This window comes from Gordionus sp. m RMFG-2023, chromosome 1 (genome assembly GCF_954871325.1).
Source record: "Gordionus sp. m RMFG-2023 chromosome 1, tfGorSpeb1-WG-v2, whole genome shotgun sequence".
NCBI lineage: Eukaryota > Metazoa > Nematomorpha > Gordioida > Chordodea > Parachordodidae > Gordionus > Gordionus sp. m RMFG-2023.
In genome coordinates this window covers 56448554-56474856 of record NC_088775.1, presented here as the reverse complement: position 1 = coordinate 56474856, position 26303 = coordinate 56448554, and the positions used below count along the sequence as shown (strand labels likewise).

At 23.4% G+C, this 26303-nt stretch overlaps 1 protein-coding gene across 1 annotated transcript in view; it reads right to left on the bottom strand.

The window, feature by feature from the left end:
* Positions 1–1440: 1440 nt before the first annotated feature.
* Positions 1441–26303, bottom strand: part of LOC135931459 (uncharacterized) — a 93035-nt gene continuing 68172 nt past the window's right edge. The window contains exons 5-7 of the mRNA XM_065468585.1: positions 15190–15411; positions 1990–2133; positions 1441–1875 (exon numbers count right to left, since the gene is read on the bottom strand). Of these exons, the coding sequence (XP_065324657.1) occupies positions 1609–1875; positions 1990–2133; positions 15190–15411 (633 nt within the window). The 3' untranslated portion in view covers positions 1441–1608. The remainder of the gene's footprint in view (positions 1876–1989; positions 2134–15189; positions 15412–26303) is intronic.

Here is a 26303-nt window from a genome sequence, read left to right as displayed (position 1 = left end):
ATATATTTTTTTTCTAATCGGCCTCTTTTTTGATATTTTCCTCTGATCGGCCTCAAAAATCGACATTTTCTCGCGGCCTCGTGGGCAAAATTCCCACCTGGTCTTATGGCCCGCCCCTGATAGTTGTGGTTGGATTTAGAGGTTAAACTTGCTTTAAATACTTCAGTATAATTTCTTTATAAATGATGAAAATTTTGTTCTATATTCCCATCTGCCCTCCCCAGATTTTCAAGCTTGTTATAGGTATTCCTAATTGGTTTACGTCTGCTACATTCAAAATGAAGATGGTCGATCCTGTGTCAATTAAATATCAATAATTACACCTCGAAACTTTCTCGCGACTCTTCTGAGACATCTATCGTTTGAATATTTATTTTTTACCACGATTCCTTCTGTATACATTCTGTAAATGTCCTTTGATACTGCAATTATGACAAACAACTTTCGATATTGGTTTATAATTGTTATACTTTTTTCTTGGCATAGGTTTAAAACTTCATTTACAGATATATTTGTAGAGGTTATCATTTCCTTGGAATAATAACTTTTTAAAATTTAATTAACTAATTCTATGTTTCTGCTAACGTCTTCGGTAGACATAAAGCAAATAATCGGGAAAATATATCTAGTTCAATATTTGCTAATAAAAACGCCCTTTAATTTTTGGTATTATATATATAATTCGATAAGCGACATGTAAATATTGATGTTACAATCTTTTCACTAAATTTTTCAAAATTAAAATAAGTCGACTGTGTCATGATCTGCCAATGAACTATTTATAACTTTGAGACTTCATTTGACATATTTTCAGGTATATATATTTTTTCACAAGTAACTAATTATAATAATGTAACTAATTATAATAATATAAATATTAAGATAATTACAAATAAATTTCCCCCAAAATCCTACCCTTAGCCGCATCGTGGCGGGAAAGTAGCAACGTCTTTTGGCGGCTAATGGAGGTCTAAAAGTTCTTTGTGGTCGGGGTCTAGAATAGGATCACCGTTTCCTCGACGAGATGTAAAAACCACCTAAAAGGGTTGATGTTAAGAAGGGCATCCGATTGTAAAACCTTGCTAACATTTCCTAATGATTAAATCAGAGGAGAAGCTGGCCAACCTGGGTAAACCTGGAGTATCACCATTAAACGGAGAAAAAGAATGATACAAATAAATAACAACTAATTAATTTACAAGGTTAAATATATATTATTTCGATCGACTATATAAATTACCACTTAAATTAACTTTTCCATTCTATAACATAAACTTCATTTTAATATTTTATTCAAAGAATGTTTAATATTTTTGTGAATTTAAAAATATATAAATATATAAGAATTAACATTAACTATAAGAAAGCATAAAATTGTTAATATATTAGCCATGAAAAATTTAAGAATAAATATAAAAAATATAAGACGAATAAATTTTCCTTTAAAACAGGCATTTATAAATATGTCGCATATAGATCAGATATTTAAAGTTTGATTTCAGTAAATGTCTTAACTAATTAAAAGTTAATATAAGTTTTTAAATAAAATGGTAGTCGATAAAAAGAAAGGAAGGGTAAGTAAGCAGATTTTATAAAAAAATGTGATAGTTAAATGATTGACTTATAGTTGTTAAAATCTATTGCGAGCCTACATATAGGACACCTCTTTTTGAGTTTAAGCCACTTATCTACGCAAACAGCGTGATATAAATGGAAACAAGGTAGCCTCCTGACGGAATTGCCGATCTCGAATTCGCTTAAACATATAACACAATTTTCTTCGTGGGACTTTGGAGCCAAATGAGTTAATTCTTTTGCATCAACTGAGATTGAAATACCATCGTCAGTTAGAAATGCATCTACAGGGGACAAGGGCTGCGTAGTAAAAAAATTTAAGTAGTTTAGTTTAATTGTAGCTTTATGAAAAAATATAGTTGTGAGATGAATTACCAATCACTTTCTTACAAAATAATAAATAAAGAAATATACCATTTCATCTGCTTGACAATCGGTTATTTCCTCTTTAATCGATATAACATTAGGCGAATATTTAATATCTTCACTTTCATTTTTAGGTTCTTTAATCGAACATTTCCTCTTAGTCTTTTCATTTAATTCATAACCAACGGAGGGCTAAATTTACGACGAATATAAGCAAATAAATATAAAAAAAATAATGATTTTTTATAAATATGCAATATTGTTTTCCATAGTATATTAAAATTCTAATGTTTTTAATTTTGAGGAATTGAATGATAGCAATATAGAAAATACACCAAATCTAAGAAATACTTTAGGCATAACCTTATATATCTGGGACCGGCCCGGGTAAAGTCTGAAAAAATTTACTAGTGGTGAGCCGGGTAAAGAAATTAACGGTCCGGGTCTTCCAAAAGCAGAAATGCCCGGAATGCTTAATATAGAAAATTGTTATAATGTATTTTATTTTGCTTATAAGTTTAGTTATTAAATGATCTGCTACTAAATTCAATCATAAATGCCTACATTTTGTGTTGTTGTTATAAAAAAATCATAAAACCTAAATCCTCATTCCATAGGATATTTTTCTGGATTTTAAAAACCCGGCCTGGAAAATTTAATAAAAAAAATTGGAACCGTACCAGACCGCTGAGCAAAAACTAAATTCCTACTGGATCGGCCCTGAAAATTTTGTATTTGTAGACTTCAAATAACTATACCCCACCCCCCTCAAGCAATGAGAATATTACACACCTCCTTCTAACATACCTAAACAAAAATAAGGAAATTCAAATTATCAAAATTAAAGAGGAAGTCAAAATTCGCAAAAATAAGGAAATCAAAATCAAATTGGCATACTTCCCTTCCCATTTTATTCTGATAAAGCATTTTCACAACTCCAAATCAAAATTTCTTATAAATACCTACTTTTTTCTGTCATAACCACCTCCCGTGGTTAAATGCTTAGGTAAAACCAATTATATTTGTTTAGACTTGGATACTGTTCTAAACGTAAATAATTTTAAAGCCATTTTGAAAATTGCAGTTTCGCATTATCATATATTTAGCATAGGGTTAAAAAATCTTAAATTTCATCAAAACAAGATTTAAAAAAATATTATATGCAATTATCACATATACTTAGAAATCATATGAGAGCAATCCTTTATCACTGATTGTAAATTATTTAAGATAATTCTCAGGTATTCATCCAATTTATCTTTATAAGATAACTATTTTGTTTAGTTAATGCATTTTTGTTCAGCAAATTTTTATTTACAAGTAAATTAAACTCATCTTTAAAATAATATTGGAATTGTGAGCTCACTGGAAAAACATAGTAAATGATCAAAATTTATATTTTCCTACTCTTTATAATAAACTACAAAAAAAAATTATTTTATAAATCATGATTACTAAATTTTCCGTTATTTTGTCGTAATGATAAATATAAGTATTTATTATACAAATACAAATAAAATGACTATAAATATGCTCCATACAAAAAAATGGCGATTTCAAATAAAAATTCAAAATGTGCATAAATATTATACGTTTAATCATTGATAATCTGATTCACATTTATATGAATGTATAGTGTTTTCTCTATCATATCCTTTTCAAAATATGGCTTAAAATATTTTACCGAAAAATTTATTAATTATTTGTTGGTATCAGCATGTGTATTAATGCGATAAGTGCAGTAGATGGTTATATAAAAAAAATAGAACATAATTTTTGGCACATTGAGCATGAGACCATTCCATAGCAGTAACGGCTCGTTTTGAGCCGATTTTTAAAAAAGGCTAACTCAATATTTCATCCAGAAAAATTTTACGCAAGCCTGAAAATTTTGTCATAGAAGGAACAAAAGTCTAGACATATATTATCGAAATCTCGAGGTTTAGGCGATATTTTTTGGCTAAAATATTGTGTTAGCCGTTTTAAAAAATCGGCTCAAAACGAGCCGTTTAACAACACTAAGTACATGTATTTAATCTAGTTTTCTGTAGCTACTCATATATTTGGTGTTTTATTTTTTTTAATTTAGAGACATGAGGCTAATATCTCTAAATTCTTTTTTTTTCAATTATTATATTATTAATAATTAGTAGTGTTTTAAATTGACTAAATCGAGTTAGAACGAGTAGTTTAAACTAGTATTATTGAATAATTATATTGAATTATTAAATTTAAATTCTATTTTTAGTAATTGTTCTTTTTTTTTAATCTTCAAATATTTAATATTTTAACATTAAACTAACAACTCGAGTCGTGGCATATCCCGTTTTTTTTGGTGATAACCCCCGTTTATCTGTCATAAACCCTGTTTTTTGCAAAAACCTGATTTTTTTTGGTAAATATTATTTCTTTTTATATAAACTCCGTTTTCTAGTAAAAACTTTTTTATAGTTAGCATAGATGTTGCCGAGGAAGGGACTAGTGATGCCAGACGGCTAACTCCACACAGTTTAGCCGCGCCTAGTTTCTAGTCGAAAAATTCAACTTCGACTTGAGGACCTGACTCCTGAGCCGATTTCATGTTTATTTGTTATATTAATTATAAAATAAAAATATAAATGTGATTTTGGATAGACTACTATTCATTCAGAGAAAAATAATGAAATTTACCTCTGCCAAAGAATCCATTTATAAATGATATGCGTCTGCCACTTTTATTTTCCCATGCATTTACCGCAAGAGGTCTGCAAATGACAACATTTTCAGGTCCAATGGGAATTTAGTTAACATCTTAAAGGACGGAACCACCAAGTTGGATTAAGAAAAAAAAATAATCATTGCTGAGATTCGAACCTAAGTCTATCAGATCTTACCTATTAGGCCATAGACACTTTTCAAAATTCACGATTTTTGTGATGTGACTCTGACACTGAGAGTGTGACGGCTTTTATAGATATTATAGATATATCAATTAGTTCTAGTGTATATATATATATATGATGATGTATAAGATGGTAATGGTTTTATGGTAATGGAAGATGAATAAATGATTGATAAGATAAGATTCTATGGTGATTTTTATTGAACGAATATTTTTTAAAAGAATATAAAACATTTAAATATAAGAATACCTATTTAATACTTTGAATTTTAAAGTAGCTAACTTTGAATCGTATCTATTTGATTAATTTTGTCAGATTAAGAAAAAAAAATATTTTGCCAGATTAAGAAAATTTTTTTTTGGTGGGATTCGAACCTAAGTCTAATATATTTGTAAACGGCGCTCTTACCAATTGGGCCACAGACACTTTTAAAATTAACGATTTTTTAAATATATTATAAATTGTGAAAGTGTGACTGTCACAGCGTGACAAGGCTTTTATATATATTATAGATATTCAATAAAATAAAGGAAAAAAATGGGTTCAGTTTTACAGCAGTATGCATTGAGAATACAATAGAACTAGTTTAACTAAGCAAACCTGAAGATGAGATGTAATAAAAATTATGTGATCAATATTATTGAAAGAAGTAACCTAACATTTATGCAACTACATTCCAACATTAATATATAGAATTTTATATATCATCCTTATATAGTCAATATGAAAGAAATAACTTAACATTAATTAACTACATTACAATATTAATAATTTTAATGAAACTTTCTTAATACATAAATGTCATTCTTGTGTGTATAATCAGTATTAATGAAATTAATATAGATCCTTATGCAACAACATATGCTTGTATTCAAAGAAGTTGGTGACCAGTTTTTATTTTCTGATTGTATAATAAAAATATAAATAGATGATCATCAGATTGTAATACCCAATGGTACCGCATATTATGTTGGATAGAAGTTTAAGTTCTCAATGTAGAAACTCTATTTTAATACTAGTGAATGCCCGTTTAAGGGTCCATAGTGTGAATGGACAAAGATGCCCTCTTTGTGGCTCAGTCCCCTCTATTCCTCTCCTAACAATCCCCCACAGTTCTCTCTTGAATTCTGTGACAGAGTCATCTGTTCCATCTACATCATATCATGATAATATTGCAACATCAAGCATTCTCGAATCTAATATTCCTGATATTCATTTCACAATTCCTTGGACTACTCAAACCTAGTGTTGAGTAATCGGCTAAAAACTACGCCTAAGCTTAAGCTTAAAAATCGGCTAAGCCTAAAATCGGCTAAGCCTAAAATCGGCTAAGCCTAAAAAATCGGCTAAGCCTAATTAGGTTAAGCCTAAAAATCAGCTAAGAAAATATAAATCTGCTAAAATTAAATTAGTCAAAATTTTGCATCGATGCTTAGTATTAATTATTATTTATTTATTTTAGTAAAATAATTTATTTTATTTATATTTAATGTAAATATTTTAATATTATCAACAAATAAACATGATATGATTTAATATTTTTTATTTATATTATTATATTTTGAAATGAAAATAAATTTATTTATTTGATGTTATTTTAATAAAAAAAATAATATGCTGCTATATAGTAAAAATGTAATATTCTTTAATATAATTTATTAGTGATTTTCACAATCTTCTTTGTAAATACATCTTTTATTGAGGAATTATATTGTAAATTTTATTAGTTAAATAAACAATCTTTTAGGTGAAATCTATTATCATTTTTTTAAAATTATCTATTTATTATTAAATGAGGTGGATTTTATGAAACTTTTTTGATGATTTTATATGATCTTTTTAAGGATAATATTTTAATGTGACAATTGTCATAATGGTTATTTTATAAGTTTTTTGAATTTTTTTGAAGAAAATAGGTTAAAATAAGTATTAATAACATGTGTAAATATAAATTTAGTGAAGATGTACCAAAGAAAAGTGACAATTGTCATAATCGTTATTTTTAAAGTTTTTGAATTTTGACGACAATATGTTAAAATAAGTATTAATAACATATTTAAATAAAAATTTAGTGAAGATGTACCATAGAAATTTGACAATTGTCATAATCGTTATTTTTAAAGTTTTTTGAATTTTTTTGAAGAAAATATGTTAAAATAAGTATTAAAAACATGTTTAAATAAAAATTTAGTGAGGATGTACCATAGAAAAGTGACAATTGTCATAATCGTTATTTTATACGTTTTTTGAATTTTTTTGAAGAAAATAGGTTAAAATAAGTATTGATAACATGTATAAATATAAATTTAGTGAAGATGTACCAATAGAAAAGTGACATTTGTCATAATCGTTATTTTATAAGTTTTTTGAATTTTATTGAAGAAAATAGGTTAAAATAAGTATTAATAACATGTTTAAATATAAATTTAGTGAAGATGTACCAATAGAAAAGTGACATTTGTCATAATCGTTATTTTATAAAGTTTTTTGAATTTTTTTGAAGAAAATATGTTAAAATAAGTAGTAAAAACATGTTTAAATAAAAATTTAGTGAAGATGTACCATAGAAAAGTGACAATTATCATAATCGTTATTTTATAAGTTTTTGGAATTTTTTTGAAGAAAATATGTTAAAATAAGTATTAAAAACATGTTTAAATAAAAATTTAATGAAGATGTACCATAGAAAAGTGACAATTGTCATAATCGTTATTTTATAAGTTTTTTGAATTTTTTTGAAGAAAATATGTTAAAATAAGTATTGATAACATGTTTAAATAAAATTTAGTGAAGATGTACCATAGAAAATTGACATTGTCATAATGGTTATTTTTAAAGTTTTTTGACGAAAATATGTTAAAATAAGTATTAATAACATGTGTAAATATAAATTTAGTGAAGACAATGAAAAGTGACAATTTTCATAATCATTATTTTTAAATTTTTTTGACGAAAATATGTTAAAATAAGTATTAATAACATGTGTAAATATAAATTTAGTGAAGATGTTCCAATGAAAAGTGACAATTGTCATAATCGTTATTCTTAAAGTTTTTTGAATTTTTTTGACGAAAATATTTTAAAATAAGTATATATAACATGTTTAAATAAAAATTTAGTGAAGATGTACTCTAGATAAGCGACAATTGTCATAATCATTATTTTTTAAGTTTTTTGATTTTTGTTGACGAAAATATGTTAAAATGAGTAATAATAACATGTTTAAAAAAATTTAGTGAAGATGTACTATAGAAAAGTGACAATTGTCATAATCGTTATTTTTAAAATTTCTTTAATGTAAATGGGTAAAAATATAGATTGTAAAATTAAAACTGCCTGAGTATATGCCATAGAAAAACATATGGTAATAATAGATTCTTCCCCAAAAACAGGAGCAAATTGGCATTTTATTACATTAGTTAATCGGGTCAGAAATTAATATGCAAAATTTAAATCATAATATCTAATCCTAAGTTAGAAATTATTTTTTTACCAATTTTCACCAGACAATCTTGTTTAAAATGGGTAAACTTTTTTTTCTATTTTAAAATCAATATCGATGCAAGTTAACTATTTTCGTCAAAAAAAATCAAAAAACTTTAAAAATAACGATTATGACAATTGTCGCTTATCTAGAGTACATCTTCACTAAATTTTTATTTAAACATGTTATCAATACTTATTTTAAAATATCTTTGTCAATAAAATTCAAAAAACTTTAAAAATAACGATTATGACAATTGTCACTTTTCATTGGTACATCTTCACTAAATTTATATTTACACATATTATTAATACTTATTTTAACATATTTTCGTCAAAAAAATTCAAAAAACTAAAAATAACGATTATGACAATTGTCACTTTTCTATGGTACATCTTCACTAAATTTTTATTTAAACATGTTTTTAATATTTATTTTAACATATTTTCTTCATAAAAATTCAAAAAACTTTAAAAATAACAATTATGACAAATGTCACTTTTCATTGGTACATCTTCACTAAATTTATATTTACACATGTTATTAATACTTATTTTAACCACAAATGTGAGTTTTATTAATTTTATGGTGATAACGCCTGTTCCAGTATTCTACAAATTTTTAAATACTGAGGAAAATCAATATACCTCAGATTATATTGCCCAGGAATTTAAAAATGTAATTCATGAATTGAATCCGGTAAAAGTATATTCGTTAGTTACTATAATGCTGCTAACATGAAAGCAGCCTGGAGAATTTTAAAAACTAAATCTATTTATAAATACAATGTTCTAGTTGTGCAGCACATACATTGCAGTCATTCTTTCATGATTTTGAACGATTTCAGTTGCCATATTTCAATAATTAAAAAAATTAAATTTTTCAAGAATAAACACATAAGCTGTATTATTTTCCCGTAATAAGAATCAACATGGTATACCACCTACATAAGTACAATTAGCTATACAATATGAGCATCGTCAATAAAATGTATGGAGCAAATATAAATATGTAAGAAATCTCTGAAAGCATCAGTTGTTGAAGAGACTGTATATGTGATATTTGTCCTATAGAAATTACAAATAATATATTAAATGAAGAAATATTTTGGCAAAAAATTAAAATTTTTAACTATACTCCAACCTTTAACTACCTCATTGTTGAAATTGCAAGGGGATAAATATACTTTGGTCCACGTAAAAAATTAGAAGCTTAATTTGGAAAAACACATAATACAACCATGCCAAGATTCTATATTTTCTCCATCTGAAGAAAAAAAATTAAAGTTATGTTTGAAAAGAGAAAAAATGATCAAAATACATCTCCTGACAATGTTGCTTATTTATTGGACCCCCAATATCAAGGGGAGCATCTTACTAGTACTGAATTTGATGAAGCATGTAATATAATACAAGAATTAGGTATTTTACAAGGTGGTGATAATCAAAGTGATATAATAAATTTCAGAAGTAAAAGCGGCATATTTAAAAACCAAAATATGTGGAAAGTGGTAACTTACATAAGAAACAATCAGATTTCTGCATAAGTTGGTGGAATGCACTTTGCCCACCTTGCTAATTAATAGAAGTAGCTAATATTTTACTAACATTTCCTAATTCGACTTTTTCTTCAGAAAAAAATTGGTCTGTTTGGGGCAATATTAATATGAAAAACAGAAATCGATTGAAGACTTCTACAACAAGAAAATTTGTAAGAGTAGGAAAAACATTATCTATGGAATGATTTTAAAAAAATATTCTGAAATTTAAAATTACATAGATACATTATAATATTATATATATATAAAATAGTTAATATTGGCGTAAAAAACATTTATTTGAATTTGACCATATTTGATCGGTCAATTGACCGAATCGAATTTGACCGGTCAAATGCACAACCCCGATATTATAAGATTTAATATATTTGCAAATGTCATTGTAAGTTTATATTATGTTTTAATTTTAATAAATGATTTAATGTTATGAAAATGGAAAGTGGAGTAGAATTTATAATATTAATATATAAGAGGAATTGTTATCAATGAAACTTAAAGCTAAAAAATATTTATCAAATATCATTGGTTTCACATACTTTTCAAAATAAAACAATCATATCATTTAAATAAAATTTGCCCATCATACTGATATAAGATTTTTTATAATAAATTAAATTAGAGACTCAAATATCTAATAAGAAAGCCAGGTATTTATGAAACTTATGTATATCAGGAATGGTTAAATTGCAATATTTTGATTACCATGTTTTAATTCCATTATAAATTCTCTCGCTTAAAATTTATAAGGGCCATTTTAGATTATTTGCTTTTTAAATCTATTTTAATAGTAATACTAGCGGACCCAAACCAAAATGCTTCATCAAAAATTTTTTTAATATTTTATTTTTCCTTTATATATTATTATAAAAATTGATTAATGTATATATAATTAATTTTATATTTTAAACAATAATTAATTATTTTTATATTGTATATTTTTGAAAAATGTTATATCTTATAATTTATATGTGATTTAAATGGAATAAAAAATTTTTTTATGAGAATATAAGAAATATTTAAGGTTAAAATTAAAAACATAAACTTATTAAAATAAGGGTTGCAATATTGATAATTATTTTAATAATCGTTTTTTAATCGTTGATAAGTCTATAGTCAATATATCTTTTTAAATTTCTTTAAATAAAATATCTTTTTTCGTTTAGGCGTTTCGTTTTAGATGGTGTATCACTAATTAATAAAAATTTAAGGGCAACATGATTAATATATTCCTCGTGAAATATGGATGTTAAAGGATATGTAATACCTGAAGCATTTAATTTTATAAGACAGATAGTATAAATTTTATCGTTAATGATTTAACTAAGAAAGTACACTTCTTAGGTATTCTAGAAGTAAATGTATTAAGATTGAATAGATTGCAACGTGAATTTACTGTTTGAAAAAAATGAGAATTTTAGGAACGAATTCAATATATTAAATCAGATTTGTAAAAGTGTCTAGATAGTGTTGCATCTGTATATAGATATACTTTTTAACAAGTATCTGTTTTTAGATGCTTTTCAAGATAAATTTTGATATACTATTATTTACGTTTTTATTTTATAAATAAATATATCTTAAAAAAATATTATGACTAATATAATAAAATTAATATTAAAACTTATATTTAAAAAATATAAATATTCATTAAATATTATTCTTTTAAATCTATAGATATCAGTTCAAGATTGTGAAGGATATATATGTAAAAGAATATATAAATCATTGATTAGCCATGACGCCTATTAATTTATTAAAAACTACCAATGATGTAAAAAATTATTTTAAGTAAACAAATTTATTTAGAACTTTTTAAAATAATAATATATTCCGCTTACTTTTAATGAATAAATTATAAGTTTAATGAAAAAAAATTTTTTTTAATATCATTTTAAATTAGATTTGTTCGAAAGAATGATAAAAATAGGGGTATTGACATTTTTTGTTGATGAAATTAGAATTATAAAGATGTTGATTACGTATTTTGTGTTCTCGTGATTAGTGTTGTTAAAAAGTCGAGTTCTTACGACTTGCGACTGGAGTCGTAGTCGTAAAAAAAGGCTCCGACTCAAGCCGATCAAGGAGCCGAATAAGCTGACTCATTTTTGACTCGTTGGGTCTGCTCAATTTTTTTGTTTTTTTATAAAATCTGGTAAATTGCTAAATTTTTGAAACTGATTAATGTGAACAAAATTATAATAAGAATATATTGTTTTTAAAGTTTTTCGTATTTTTTTGGCAAAAATGGGCTAAAATAAGTATTGCTAACATGTTTAAATAAAATTTTAGTGAAGATGTACCCTCGATAAGTGACAATTGTCATAATCGTTGTTTTTAAAGTTCATCGAATTTTTTTGATGTAAATGGGCTAAAATAAGCATTGCTAACATGTTTAAATAAAATTTTAGTGAAGATGTACCCTAGATAAGTGACAATTGTCATAATCGTTGTTTTTAAAGTTTTTCGAATTTTTTTGACGTAAATGGGCTAAAATAAGCATTGCTAACATGTTTAAATAAAATTTTAGTGAAGATGTACCCTTGATATAGGGTTTCCCATTCAAAAAATGAAAATCATAATATTTTTTAATTTTTTGTCAATTTTTCTTAAACTTTTATTTATTTTAGTTATTCCTTTTTAATTTATTTCTAAATTTTTGCCATTTCTTACGTTTTTTTTCTCAATTTATTTCTAACCTTTTGCGATTTTCTTTACTTTTATTTTTTACTATATCTTCTCTCAATTTATTTTTCTTCAATTTATAAATTTAGGTCCATTTTTTTAACAATTTACGTTTTTTTTCATAATACATACAGATATAATATTCTTTTTATAATTTATACATTTTAATCTTTTGCATACATTTTTAACCTTTTCAATCTGGTCATTTTTAATCTTATGATTAATGTTTTATGAACAATTACTTACATTTTTTTTATTCGGCACAATTAATATATTTTCAAAATTCGTCTCACTCAAATTACATCTATAAGGAGATAATATAAATTTAATTGTTGAAAAAAATCTTTCCACATTAACTTGGGTAGCCAGCATTGCCAGTATGATATAAGATTTAATGTGTCATTTATAATACTATATGTAAATAATTTATATATTGGATATAATTTTTCTCTAGGCATCTTAATTTTTAAGCTTAAAATATTTAAAAAATGTTGTAAAATGGCAATTTACTAAAGCTTATAAAAATTTGACTGACACTTATCAATCAAATGTGATTAATAATAATCTTTAAAACAATTCGGATATAATTAAAATTTTAGCAATATACTAGTAATAACTTACTAGAGATCTGCAAAAGCAGAGACCCCTGTAACGATAGGGGGGGGGGGTGTCCGAAGTAACTGTTTCTAAAAATTTGAGTGGGGTACTTATTTTTAAAAAATTTGTTTTTTTAAATTTAATTCTTTTATTTTTTTGCTACAACCATCCATAACCAATTGATTTCTGGTTTATGTATGTAATAAAAGGACCCCCCCCCCCCAGTAATTATTTAATTTAATATGTATTGACGGAAAATTTGGTAGATGTTTAGTAAAATAGGTTGTTTTCCGAGATTTCTTGTCATAAATTATTTTTCCAAAATGCTTAATTAAAAATTGCACATTATAAGAGATGATAAATGGACAGACCACATTAGAAAAAGACATGTTGGGCTTAATTTTAATGATATAAAGAAAAGCTTTGAAATAGTAGCTTTTAAGAATATTATAGACAAATAGCAAAGTAATTTTTTATTAAATATTTAGTTGTTTATACTCATTTAATAAGGGTAATAAATCGCAATTTAAGAAAAAAGAAGTAAAAAAAAGGAATTCAATGATTATTTTTAAAAGTGTACTAATAATAACGTATAAAATATAGTATCTGACTCTGATAATGATCATGAAAATAATAAGATGTCTAAGTTATTTAATATCTAGTAACTAGCCTTCTGGGGGAACAGGCAACAAGAAGGCAATATGATGGGCCTTATTAAACTTATTTCTGATTCTGAACCTGTACTTAAAATGTATATACAACAAAATGAAGGAGGGAGAAAAAAATAATAAAGGATTAAAAACGAAATTATATTCAAATCTATTATCATATAATAACATAAATATTCTCATTAAAACCATGAAAAATATGGTTATAAAAAAAATGGTTAATGTTTAAGGAGATCCGGTCGGGAAATTATTGAAAAATAATATATTGATAGTCATGAGCTAATTTGATATTTTTTTAAATGAAAAGCTGTTGTAAAACAAAAATTCGTTATGTGCAAACTGTTTAAGAATTTTAATTAGTCAATATCAGTGGGTCGGAAATCATCCCTTTTCTAAAATGAATATACCGACCTGCTTTTAAAGTATCTAGATACTTTAACAACTCTGCAAATTAGAATGAGTATAGAGTCCATTATTTTAAAGATCCATTGAGTCCTTGTGGTAAGTGATGTTACATTTTTTGTCTGGTAAGCTAAGGGTTAATGAGAATTAAAGGAAAGAAGAATCAAACAGGTACTGTGCAAAATGTCAGGATCTAGAAATGAGAATGATGATGTTGAAATAATATATTATCAAATATAAACGAACGGCTCAATTTGAACCTATTTTTAAAAATGGCTAATTCAATATTTATCCAGGAAACTATTACGAAGCCTGAATATTTTGCTCATAGATGGCACAAAGGTTTAGACAACTATTAACAAAATCTCGAAGCTTGTCGACATTTTTAAAAATCGGCTCAAAACGAGCTGTTTAGCAACGCTATATCAGCTGAATTTCTTTACGTTTGATAAATCTTTTAATATAATTAATTATAGTATTATCACATTTTCCAGTATCATTGTTAAAGTTATAAAATTAAATAATCTAAAACCAAGATATTATTCAACAATAAAAAATAAATAATAGCGATGAAATTGTTAAAAAAAATTGGTGAAAAAAATTTAATCGATATAATTTTCTATTTAGAATATAATTTTCAAAAAATTAATTTAAATCAATATATATTTTTTACTGAATTAAATCAAATTGATTCTTATTTTTACATCCCGATCCATTAAATTATTTTCTTGATTAATTGATATGGTTTAAATTAATTGTTTTTAATTGGCCCACCCCGGATTTGTTTTTTTTAACTCTGGCATGGCCCAAATTTTTCAGATTAACCCTCTCCCCGCAGGCCTCTGAATACAACAGATAAAAAATAAGATTACAATTGCAAAAAAATATTTTTAAATTTATATATATTCTTTAATTATAGAATATCAAAAATAATAATAATTTCTATTATCCTTTATAAAAAAAATCGTATTTTACCCGTTTGAATCTATATTCCAGGGTATATTTCTTAATAAGACTATCAGTTGCGCCTTCGTTCAATGATTGATTGCTAGGCACCAAGGTTATTTCGTTGAGAATGGATGTTGAATTTTCCAGAAAATTTTGGAAAAAGGTTACGGTATGGAAATTATTTATAGATGAAGGGATATTTCTCCTTACCCCCCGGAAAACCTCGTCAATATTTGCTGATCCAACCACCTATTATAAATAAGAAATTAGTAAAAAAAATTAAAAGTAAATATATCAACAAGGTTGAAGGGAAAATTAAGTACAAAATTCTTAATTAAACACAGGATTTTTCATTCAAAAAAGGAAAAGCGATCCAAAAAAGAAAAAGGTCAATAAAAAAAGGAAAAAGTCCAATCAAAAAAGGAAAAATGTCAAACAAATAAGGAAAAGTGTCAATCAAAAATCGTTATTTTTTTAAAAAATTTTTAAAAAATTTATAATTTTTTTCTTATAAATTTTTAGCTTAATTATATTTTCTATTTAATTTTATTTCTAACTTTAGAGATCTCTCTCTATTTATCTTTCTTATCTTTTCTCAAATTTTTGATCATTTTATTTGTCGTTTTAAAAATGCTTTATTTTCCCTGTCATTTTTAACAATTCTTTTACTTTCTTATCCTAAATAACAATTTATAATTTTTTTATGAAATATTTAGACATATATTATCGAAATCTCGAGGTTTAGGCGATATTTTTTGGCTAAAATATTGTGTTAGCCGTTTTAAAAAATCGGCTCAAAACGAGCCGTTTAACAACACTAAGTACATGTATTTAATCTAGTTTTCTGTAGCTACTCATATATTTGGTGTTTTATTTTTTTTAATTTAGAGACATGAGGCTAATATCTCTAAATTCTTTTTTTTTCAATTATTATATTATTAATAATTAGTAGTGTTTTAAATTGACTAAATCGAGTTAGAACGAGTAGTTTAAACTAGTATTATTGAATAATTATATTGAATTATTAAATTTAAATTCTATTTTTAGTAATTGTTCTTTTTTTTTAATCTTCAAATATTTAATATTTTAACATTAAACTAACAACTCGAGTCGTGGCATATCCCGTTTTTTTTGGTGATAACCCCCGTTTATCTGTCATAAACCCTGTTTTTTGCAAAAACCTGATTTTTTTTGGTAAATATTATTTCTTTTTATATAAACTCCGTTTTCTAGTAAAAACTTTTTTATAGTTAGCATAGATGTTGCCGAGGAAGGGACTAGTGATGCCAGACGGCTAACTCCACACAGTTTAGCCGCGCCTAGTTTCTAGTCGAAAAATTCAACTTCGACTTGAGGACCTGACTCCTGAGCCGATTTCATGTTTATTTGTTATATTAATTATAAAATAAAAATATAAATGTGATTTTGGATAGACTACTATTCATTCAGAGAAAAATAATGAAATTTACCTCTGCCAAAGAATCCATTTATAAATGATATGCGTCTGCCACTTTTATTTTCCCATGCATTTACCGCAAGAGGTCTGCAAATGACAACATTTTCAGGTCCAATGGGAATTTAGTTAACATCTTAAAGGACGGAACCACCAAGTTGGATTAAGAAAAAAAAATAATCATTGCTGAGATTCGAACCTAAGTCTATCAGATCTTACCTATTAGGCCATAGACACTTTTCAAAATTCACGATTTTTGTGATGTGACTCTGACACTGAGAGTGTGACGGCTTTTATAGATATTATAGATATATCAATTAGTTCTAGTGTATATATATATATATGATGATGTATAAGATGGTAATGGTTTTATGGTAATGGAAGATGAATAAATGATTGATAAGATAAGATTCTATGGTGATTTTTATTGAACGAATATTTTTTAAAAGAATATAAAACATTTAAATATAAGAATACCTATTTAATACTTTGAATTTTAAAGTAGCTAACTTTGAATCGTATCTATTTGATTAATTTTGTCAGATTAAGAAAAAAAAATATTTTGCCAGATTAAGAAAATTTTTTTTTGGTGGGATTCGAACCTAAGTCTAATATATTTGTAAACGGCGCTCTTACCAATTGGGCCACAGACACTTTTAAAATTAACGATTTTTTAAATATATTATAAATTGTGAAAGTGTGACTGTCACAGCGTGACAAGGCTTTTATATATATTATAGATATTCAATAAAATAAAGGAAAAAAATGGGTTCAGTTTTACAGCAGTATGCATTGAGAATACAATAGAACTAGTTTAACTAAGCAAACCTGAAGATGAGATGTAATAAAAATTATGTGATCAATATTATTGAAAGAAGTAACCTAACATTTATGCAACTACATTCCAACATTAATATATAGAATTTTATATATCATCCTTATATAGTCAATATGAAAGAAATAACTTAACATTAATTAACTACATTACAATATTAATAATTTTAATGAAACTTTCTTAATACATAAATGTCATTCTTGTGTGTATAATCAGTATTAATGAAATTAATATAGATCCTTATGCAACAACATATGCTTGTATTCAAAGAAGTTGGTGACCAGTTTTTATTTTCTGATTGTATAATAAAAATATAAATAGATGATCATCAGATTGTAATACCCAATGGTACCGCATATTATGTTGGATAGAAGTTTAAGTTCTCAATGTAGAAACTCTATTTTAATACTAGTGAATGCCCGTTTAAGGGTCCATAGTGTGAATGGACAAAGATGCCCTCTTTGTGGCTCAGTCCCCTCTATTCCTCTCCTAACAATCCCCCACAGTTCTCTCTTGAATTCTGTGACAGAGTCATCTGTTCCATCTACATCATATCATGATAATATTGCAACATCAAGCATTCTCGAATCTAATATTCCTGATATTCATTTCACAATTCCTTGGACTACTCAAACCTAGTGTTGAGTAATCGGCTAAAAACTACGCCTAAGCTTAAGCTTAAAAATCGGCTAAGCCTAAAATCGGCTAAGCCTAAAATCGGCTAAGCCTAAAAAATCGGCTAAGCCTAATTAGGTTAAGCCTAAAAATCAGCTAAGAAAATATAAATCTGCTAAAATTAAATTAGTCAAAATTTTGCATCGATGCTTAGTATTAATTATTATTTATTTATTTTAGTAAAATAATTTATTTTATTTATATTTAATGTAAATATTTTAATATTATCAACAAATAAACATGATATGATTTAATATTTTTTATTTATATTATTATATTTTGAAATGAAAATAAATTTATTTATTTGATGTTTTTTTAATAAAAAAAATAATATGCTGCTATATAGTAAAAATGTAATATTCTTTAATATAATTTATTAGTGATTTTCACAATCTTCTTTGTAAATACATCTTTTATTGAGGAATTATATTGTAAATTTTATTAGTTAAATAAACAATCTTTTAGGTGAAATCTATTATCATTTTTTTAAAATTATCTATTTATTATTAAATGAGGTGGATTTTATGAAACTTTTTTGATGATTTTATATGATCTTTTTAAGGATAATATTTTAATGTGACAATTGTCATAATGGTTATTTTATAAGTTTTTTGAATTTTTTTGAAGAAAATAGGTTAAAATAAGTATTAATAACATGTGTAAATATAAATTTAGTGAAGATGTACCAAAGAAAAGTGACAATTGTCATAATCGTTATTTTTAAAGTTTTTTGAATTTTTTTGACAATATGTTAAAATAAGTTTTAATAACATGTTTAAATAAAAATTTAGTGAAGATGTACCATAGAAAATTGACAATTGTCATAATCGTTATTTTATAAGTTTTTTGAAGAAAATATGTTAAAATAAGTATTAATAAGATGTTTAAATAAAAATTTAGTGAAGATGTACCATAGAAAAGTGACAATTGTCATAATCGTTATTTTATAAGTTTTTTGAAGAAAATATGTAAAAATATGTATTAAAAACATGTTTAAATAAAAATTTAGTGAAGATGTACCATAGAAAAGTGACAATTGTAATAATCGTTATTTTATAAGTTTTTTGAATTTTATTGAAGAAAATATGTTAAAATAAGTATTAAAAACATGTTTAAATAAAAATTTAGTGAAGATGTACCATAGAAAAGTGACAATTGTCATAATCGTTATTTTATAAGTTTTTTGAATTTTTTTGAAGAAAATATGTTAAAATAAGAATTAATAAGATGTTTAAATATAAATTTAGTGAAGACAATGAAAAGTGACAATTGTCATAATCCCTATTTTTAAAATTTTTTTGACGAAAAGATGTTAAAATAAGTATTAAAAAGATGTTTAAATAAAAATTTAGTGAAGATGTACCATAGAAAAGTGACAATTGTCATAATCGTTATTTTATAAGTTTTTTGAAGAAAATATGTTAAAATAAGTATTTGTAACATGTTTAAATAAAATTTAGTGAAGATGTATTATAGAAAATTGACATTGTCATAATCGTTATTTTTAAAGTTTTTTGACGAAAATATGTTAAAATAAGTATTAATAAGATGTTTAAATATAAATTTAGTAAAGACAATGAAAAGTGACAATTGTCATAATCCTTATTTTTAAATTTTTTTGACGAAAATATGTTAAAATAAGTATTAAAAAGATGTTTAAATAAAAATTTAGTGAAGATGTACCATAGAAAAGTGACAATTGTCATAATCGTTATTTTATAAGTTTTTTGAATTTTTTTGAAGAAAATATGTTAAAATAAGTATTGATAACATGTTTAAATAAAATTTAGTGAAGATGTACCATAGAAAATTGACATTGTCATAATCGTTATTTTTAAAGTTTTTTGAATTTTTTTGACGAAAATATGTTAAAATAAGTATTGATAACATGTTTAAATAAAATATAGTGAAGATGTACCATAGAAAATTGACATTGTCATAATCGTTATTTTTAAAGTTTTTGAATTTTTTTGACGAAAATATGTTAAAATAAGAATTAATAAGATGTTTAAATATAAATTTAGTGAAGACAATGAAAAGTGACAATTGTCATAATCCCTATTTTTAAAATTTTTTTGACGAAAAGATGTTAAAATAAGTATTAAAAAGATGTTTAAATAAAAATTTAGTGAAGATGTACCATAGAAAAGTGACAATTGTCATAATCGTTATTTTATAAGTTTTTTGAATTTTATTGAAGAAAATATGTTAAAATAAGTATTAAAAACATGTTTAAATAAAAATTTAGTGAAGATGTACCATAGAAAAGTGACAATTGTCATAATCGTTATTTTATAAGTTTTTTGAATTTTATTGAAGAAAATATGTTAAAATAAGTATTAAAAACATGTTTAAATAAAAATTTAGTGAAGATGTACCATAGAAAAGTGACAATTGTCATAATCGTTATTTTATAAGTTTTTTGAATTTTTTTGAAGAAAATATGTTAAAATAAGTATTAAAAACATGTTTAAATAAAAATTTAGTGAAGATGTACCATAGAAAAGTGACAATTGTCATAATCGTTATTTTATAAGTTTTTTGAATTTTTTTGAAGAAAATATGTTAAAATAAGTATTAAAAACATGTTTAAATAAAAATTTAGTGAAGATTTACCATAGAAAAGTGACAATTGTCATAATCGTTATTTTATAAGTTTTTTGAATTTAATTGAAGAAAATATGTTAAAATAAGTATTAAAAACATGTTTAAATAAAAATTTAGTGAAGATGTACCATAGAAAAGTGACAATTGTCATAATCGTTATTTTATAAGTTTTTTGAATTTTATTGAAGATAATATGTTAAAATAAGTATTAAAAACATGTTTAAATAAAAATTTAGTGAAGATGTACCATAGAAAAGTGACAATTGTCATAATCGTTATTTTATAAGTTTTTAGAATTTTTTTGAAGAAAATATGTTAAAATAAGTAATAAAAACAAGTTTAAATAAAAATTTAGTGAAGATGTACCTTAGAAAAGTGACAATTGTCATAATCGTTATTTTATAAGTTTTTTGAATTTTTTTGAAGAAAATATGTTAAAATAAGTATTGATAACATGTTTAAATAAAATTTAGTGAAGATGTACCATAGAAAATTGACATTGTCATAATCGTTATTTTATAAGTTTTTTGAATTTTTTTGAAGAAAATATGTTAAAATAAGTATTAATATGATGTTTAAATATAAATTTAGTGAAGACAATGAAAAGTGACAATTGTCATAATCGTTATTTTTAAAATTTTTTTGACGAAAATATGTTAAAATAAGTATTAAAAACATGTTTAAATAAAAATTTAGTGAAGATGTACCATAGAAAAGTGACAATTGTCATAATCGTTATTTTATAAGTTTTTTGAATTTTATTGAAGAAAATATGTTAAAATAAGTATTAAAAACATGTTTAAATAAAAATTTAGTGAAGATGTACCATAGAAAAGTGACAATTATCATAATCGTTATTTTATAAGTTTTTTAAATTTTTTTGAAGAAAATATGTTAAAATAAGTATTAAAAACATGTTTAAATAAAAATTTAGTGAAGATGTACCATAGAAAAGTGACAATTGTCATAATCGTTATTTTAAAAGTTTTTAGAATTTTTTTGAAGAAAATATGTTAAAATAAGTATTAAAAACATGTTTAAATAAAAATTTAGTGAAGATGTACCTTAGAAAAGTGACAATTGTCATAATCGTTATTTTATAAGTTTTTGGAATTTTTTTGAAGAAAATATGTTAAAATAAATATTAAAAACATGTTTAAATAAAAATTTAATGAAGATGTACCATAGAAAAGTAACAATTGTCATAATAGTTATTTTATAAGTTTTTTGAATTTTTTAGAAGAAAATATGTTAAAATAAGTATTAAAAACATGTTTAAATAAAAATTTAGTGAAGATGTACCATAGAAAAGTGACAATTGTCATAATCGTTATTTTATAAGTTTTTTGAAGAAAATATGTTAAAATAAGTATTAAAAACATGTTTAAATAAAAATTTAGTGAAGATGTACCATAGAAAAGTGACAATTGTCATAATCGTTATTTTATAAGTTTTTAGAATTTTTTTGAAGAAAATAAGTTAAAATAAGTATTAAAAACATGTTTAAATAAAAATTTAGTGAAGATGTACCATAGAAAAGTGACAATTGTCATAATAGTTATTTTATAAGTTTTTTGAAGAAAATATGTTAAATAGTATTTAAATAAAAATTTAGTGAAGATGTACCATAGAAAAGTGACAATTGTCATAATCGTTATTTTATAAGTTTTTAGAATTTTTTTGAAGAAAATAAGTTAAAATAAGTATTAAAAACATGTTTAAATAAAAATTTAGTGAAGATGTACCATAGAAAAGTGACAATTGTCATAATCGTTATTTTATAAGTTTTTAGAATTTTTTTGAAGAAAATATGTTAAAATAAGTATTAAAAACATGTTTAAATAAAAATTTAGTAAAGATGTACCATAGAAAAGTGACAATTGTCATAATCGTTATTTTATAAGTTTTTTGAATTTTTTTTAAGAAAATATGTTAAAATAAGTATTAAAAACATGTTTAAATAAAAATTTAGTGAAGATTTACCATAGAAAAGTGACAATTGTCATAATCGTTATTTTTAAAGTTTTTTGAATTTAATTGAAGAAAATATGTTAAAATAAGTATTAAAAACATGTTTAAATAAATATTTAGTGAAGATGTACCATAGAAAAGTGACAATTGTCATAATCGTTATTTTATAAGTTTTTTGAATTTTATTGAAGATAATATGTTAAAATAAGTATTAAAAACATGTTTAAATAAAAATTTAGTGAAGATGTACCATAGAAAAGTGACAATTGTCATAATCGTTATTTTATAAGTTTTTAGAATTTTTTTGAAGAAAATATGTTAAAATAAGTATTAAAAACATGTTTAAATAAAAATTTAGTGAAGATGTACCTTAGAAAAGTGACAATTGTCATAATCGTTATTTTATAAGTTTTTTGAATTTTTTTGAAGAAAATATGTTAAAATAAGTATTGATAACATGTTTAAATAAAATTTAGTGAAGATGTACCATAGAAAATTGACATTGTCATAATCGTTATTTTATAAGTTTTTTGAATTTTTTTGAAGAAAATATGTTAAAATAAGTATTAATATGATGTTTAAATATAAATTTAGTGAAGACAATGAAAAGTGACAATTGTCATAATCGTTATTTTTAAAATTTTTTTGACGAAAATATGTTAAAATAAGTATTAAAAACATGTTTAAATAATAATTTAGTGAAGATGTACCATAGAAAAGTGACAATTGTCATAATCGTTATTTTATAAGTTTTTTGAATTTTATTGAAGAAAATATGTTAAAATAAGTATTAAAAACATGTTTAAATAAAAATTTAGTGAAGATGTACCATAGAAAAGTGACAATTATCATAATCGTTATTTTATAAGTTTTTTAAATTTTTTTGAAGAAAATATGTTAAAATAAGTATTAAAAACATGTTTAAATAAAAATTTAGTGAAGATTTACCATAGAAAAGTGACAATTGTCATAATCGTTATTTTATAAGTTTTTTGAATTTAATTGAAGAAAATATGTTAAAATAAGTATTAAAAACATGTTTAAATAAATATTTAGTGAAGATGTACCATAGAAAAGTGACAATTGTCATAATCGTTATTTTATAAGTTTTTTGAATTTTATTGAAGATAATATGTTAAAATAAGTATTAAAAACATGTTTAAATAAAAATTTAGTGAAGATGTACCATAGAAAAGTGACAATTGTCATAATCGTTATTTTATAAGTTTTTAGAATTTTTTTGAAGAAAATATGTTAAAATAAGTATTAAAAACATGTTTAAATAAAAATTTAGTGAAGATGTACCTTAGAAAAGTGACAATTGTCATAATCGTTATTTTATAAGTTTTTTGAATTTTTTTGAAGAAAATATGTTAAAATAAGTATTGATAACATGTTTAAATAAAAATTTAGTGAAGATGTACCATAGAAAAGTGACAATTGTCATAATCGTTATTTTATAAGTTTTTAGAATTTTTTTGAAGAAAATAAGTTAAAATAAGTATTAAAAACATGTTTAAATAAAAATTTAGTGAAGATGTACCATAGAAAAGTGACAATTGTCATAATAGTTATTTTATAAGTTTTTTGAAGAAAATATGTTAAAATAAGTATTAAAAACATGTTTAAATAAAAATTTAGTGAAGATGTACCATAGAAAAGTGACAATTGTCATAATCGTTATTTTATAAGTTTTTAGAATTTTTTTGAAGAAAATAAGTTAAAATAAGTATTAAAAACATGTTTAAATAAAAATTTAGTGAAGATGTACCATAGAAAAGTGACAATTGTCATAATCGTTATTTTATAAGTTTTTAGAATTTTTTTGAAGAAAATATGTTAAAATAAGTATTAAAAACATGTTTAAATAAAAATTTAGTAAAGATGTACCATAGAAAAGTGACAATTGTCATAATCGTTATTTTATAAGTTTTTTGAATTTTTTTTAAGAAAATATGTTAAAATAAGTATTAAAAACATGTTTAAATAAAAATTTAGTGAAGATTTACCATAGAAAAGTGACAATTGTCATAATCGTTATTTTTAAAGTTTTTTGAATTTAATTGAAGAAAATATGTTAAAATAAGTATTAAAAACATGTTTAAATAAATATTTAGTGAAGATGTACCATAGAAAAGTGACAATTGTCATAATCGTTATTTTATAAGTTTTTTGAATTTTATTGAAGATAATATGTTAAAATAAGTATTAAAAACATGTTTAAATAAAAATTTAGTGAAGATGTACCATAGAAAAGTGACAATTGTCATAATCGTTATTTTATAAGTTTTTAGAATTTTTTTGAAGAAAATATGTTAAAATAAGTATTAAAAACATGTTTAAATAAAAATTTAGTGAAGATGTACCTTAGAAAAGTGACAATTGTCATAATCGTTATTTTATAAGTTTTTTGAATTTTTTTGAAGAAAATATGTTAAAATAAGTATTGATAACATGTTTAAATAAAATTTAGTGAAGATGTACCATAGAAAATTGACATTGTCATAATCGTTATTTTATAAGTTTTTTGAATTTTTTTGAAGAAAATATGTTAAAATAAGTATTAATATGATGTTTAAATATAAATTTAGTGAAGACAATGAAAAGTGACAATTGTCATAATCGTTATTTTTAAAATTTTTTTGACGAAAATATGTTAAAATAAGTATTAAAAACATGTTTAAATAATAATTTAGTGAAGATGTACCATAGAAAAGTGACAATTGTCATAATCGTTATTTTATAAGTTTTTTGAATTTTATTGAAGAAAATATGTTAAAATAAGTATTAAAAACATGTTTAAATAAAAATTTAGTGAAGATGTACCATAGAAAAGTGACAATTATCATAATCGTTATTTTATAAGTTTTTTAAATTTTTTTGAAGAAAATATGTTAAAATAAGTATTAAAAACATGTTTAAATAAAAATTTAGTGAAGATTTACCATAGAAAAGTGACAATTGTCATAATCGTTATTTTATAAGTTTTTTGAATTTAATTGAAGAAAATATGTTAAAATAAGTATTAAAAACATGTTTAAATAAATATTTAGTGAAGATGTACCATAGAAAAGTGACAATTGTCATAATCGTTATTTTATAAGTTTTTTGAATTTTATTGAAGATAATATGTTAAAATAAGTATTAAAAACATGTTTAAATAAAAATTTAGTGAAGATGTACCATAGAAAAGTGACAATTGTCATAATCGTTATTTTATAAGTTTTTAGAATTTTTTTGAAGAAAATATGTTAAAATAAGTATTAAAAACATGTTTAAATAAAAATTTAGTGAAGATGTACCTTAGAAAAGTGACAATTGTCATAATCGTTATTTTATAAGTTTTTTGAATTTTTTTGAAGAAAATATGTTAAAATAAGTATTGATAACATGTTTAAATAAAATTTAGTGAAGATGTACCATAGAAAATTGACATTGTCATAATCGTTATTTTATAAGTTTTTTGAATTTTTTTGAAGAAAATATGTTAAAATAAGTATTAATATGATGTTTAAATATAAATTTAGTGAAGACAATGAAAAGTGACAATTGTCATAATCGTTATTTTTAAAATTTTTTTGACGAAAATATGTTAAAATA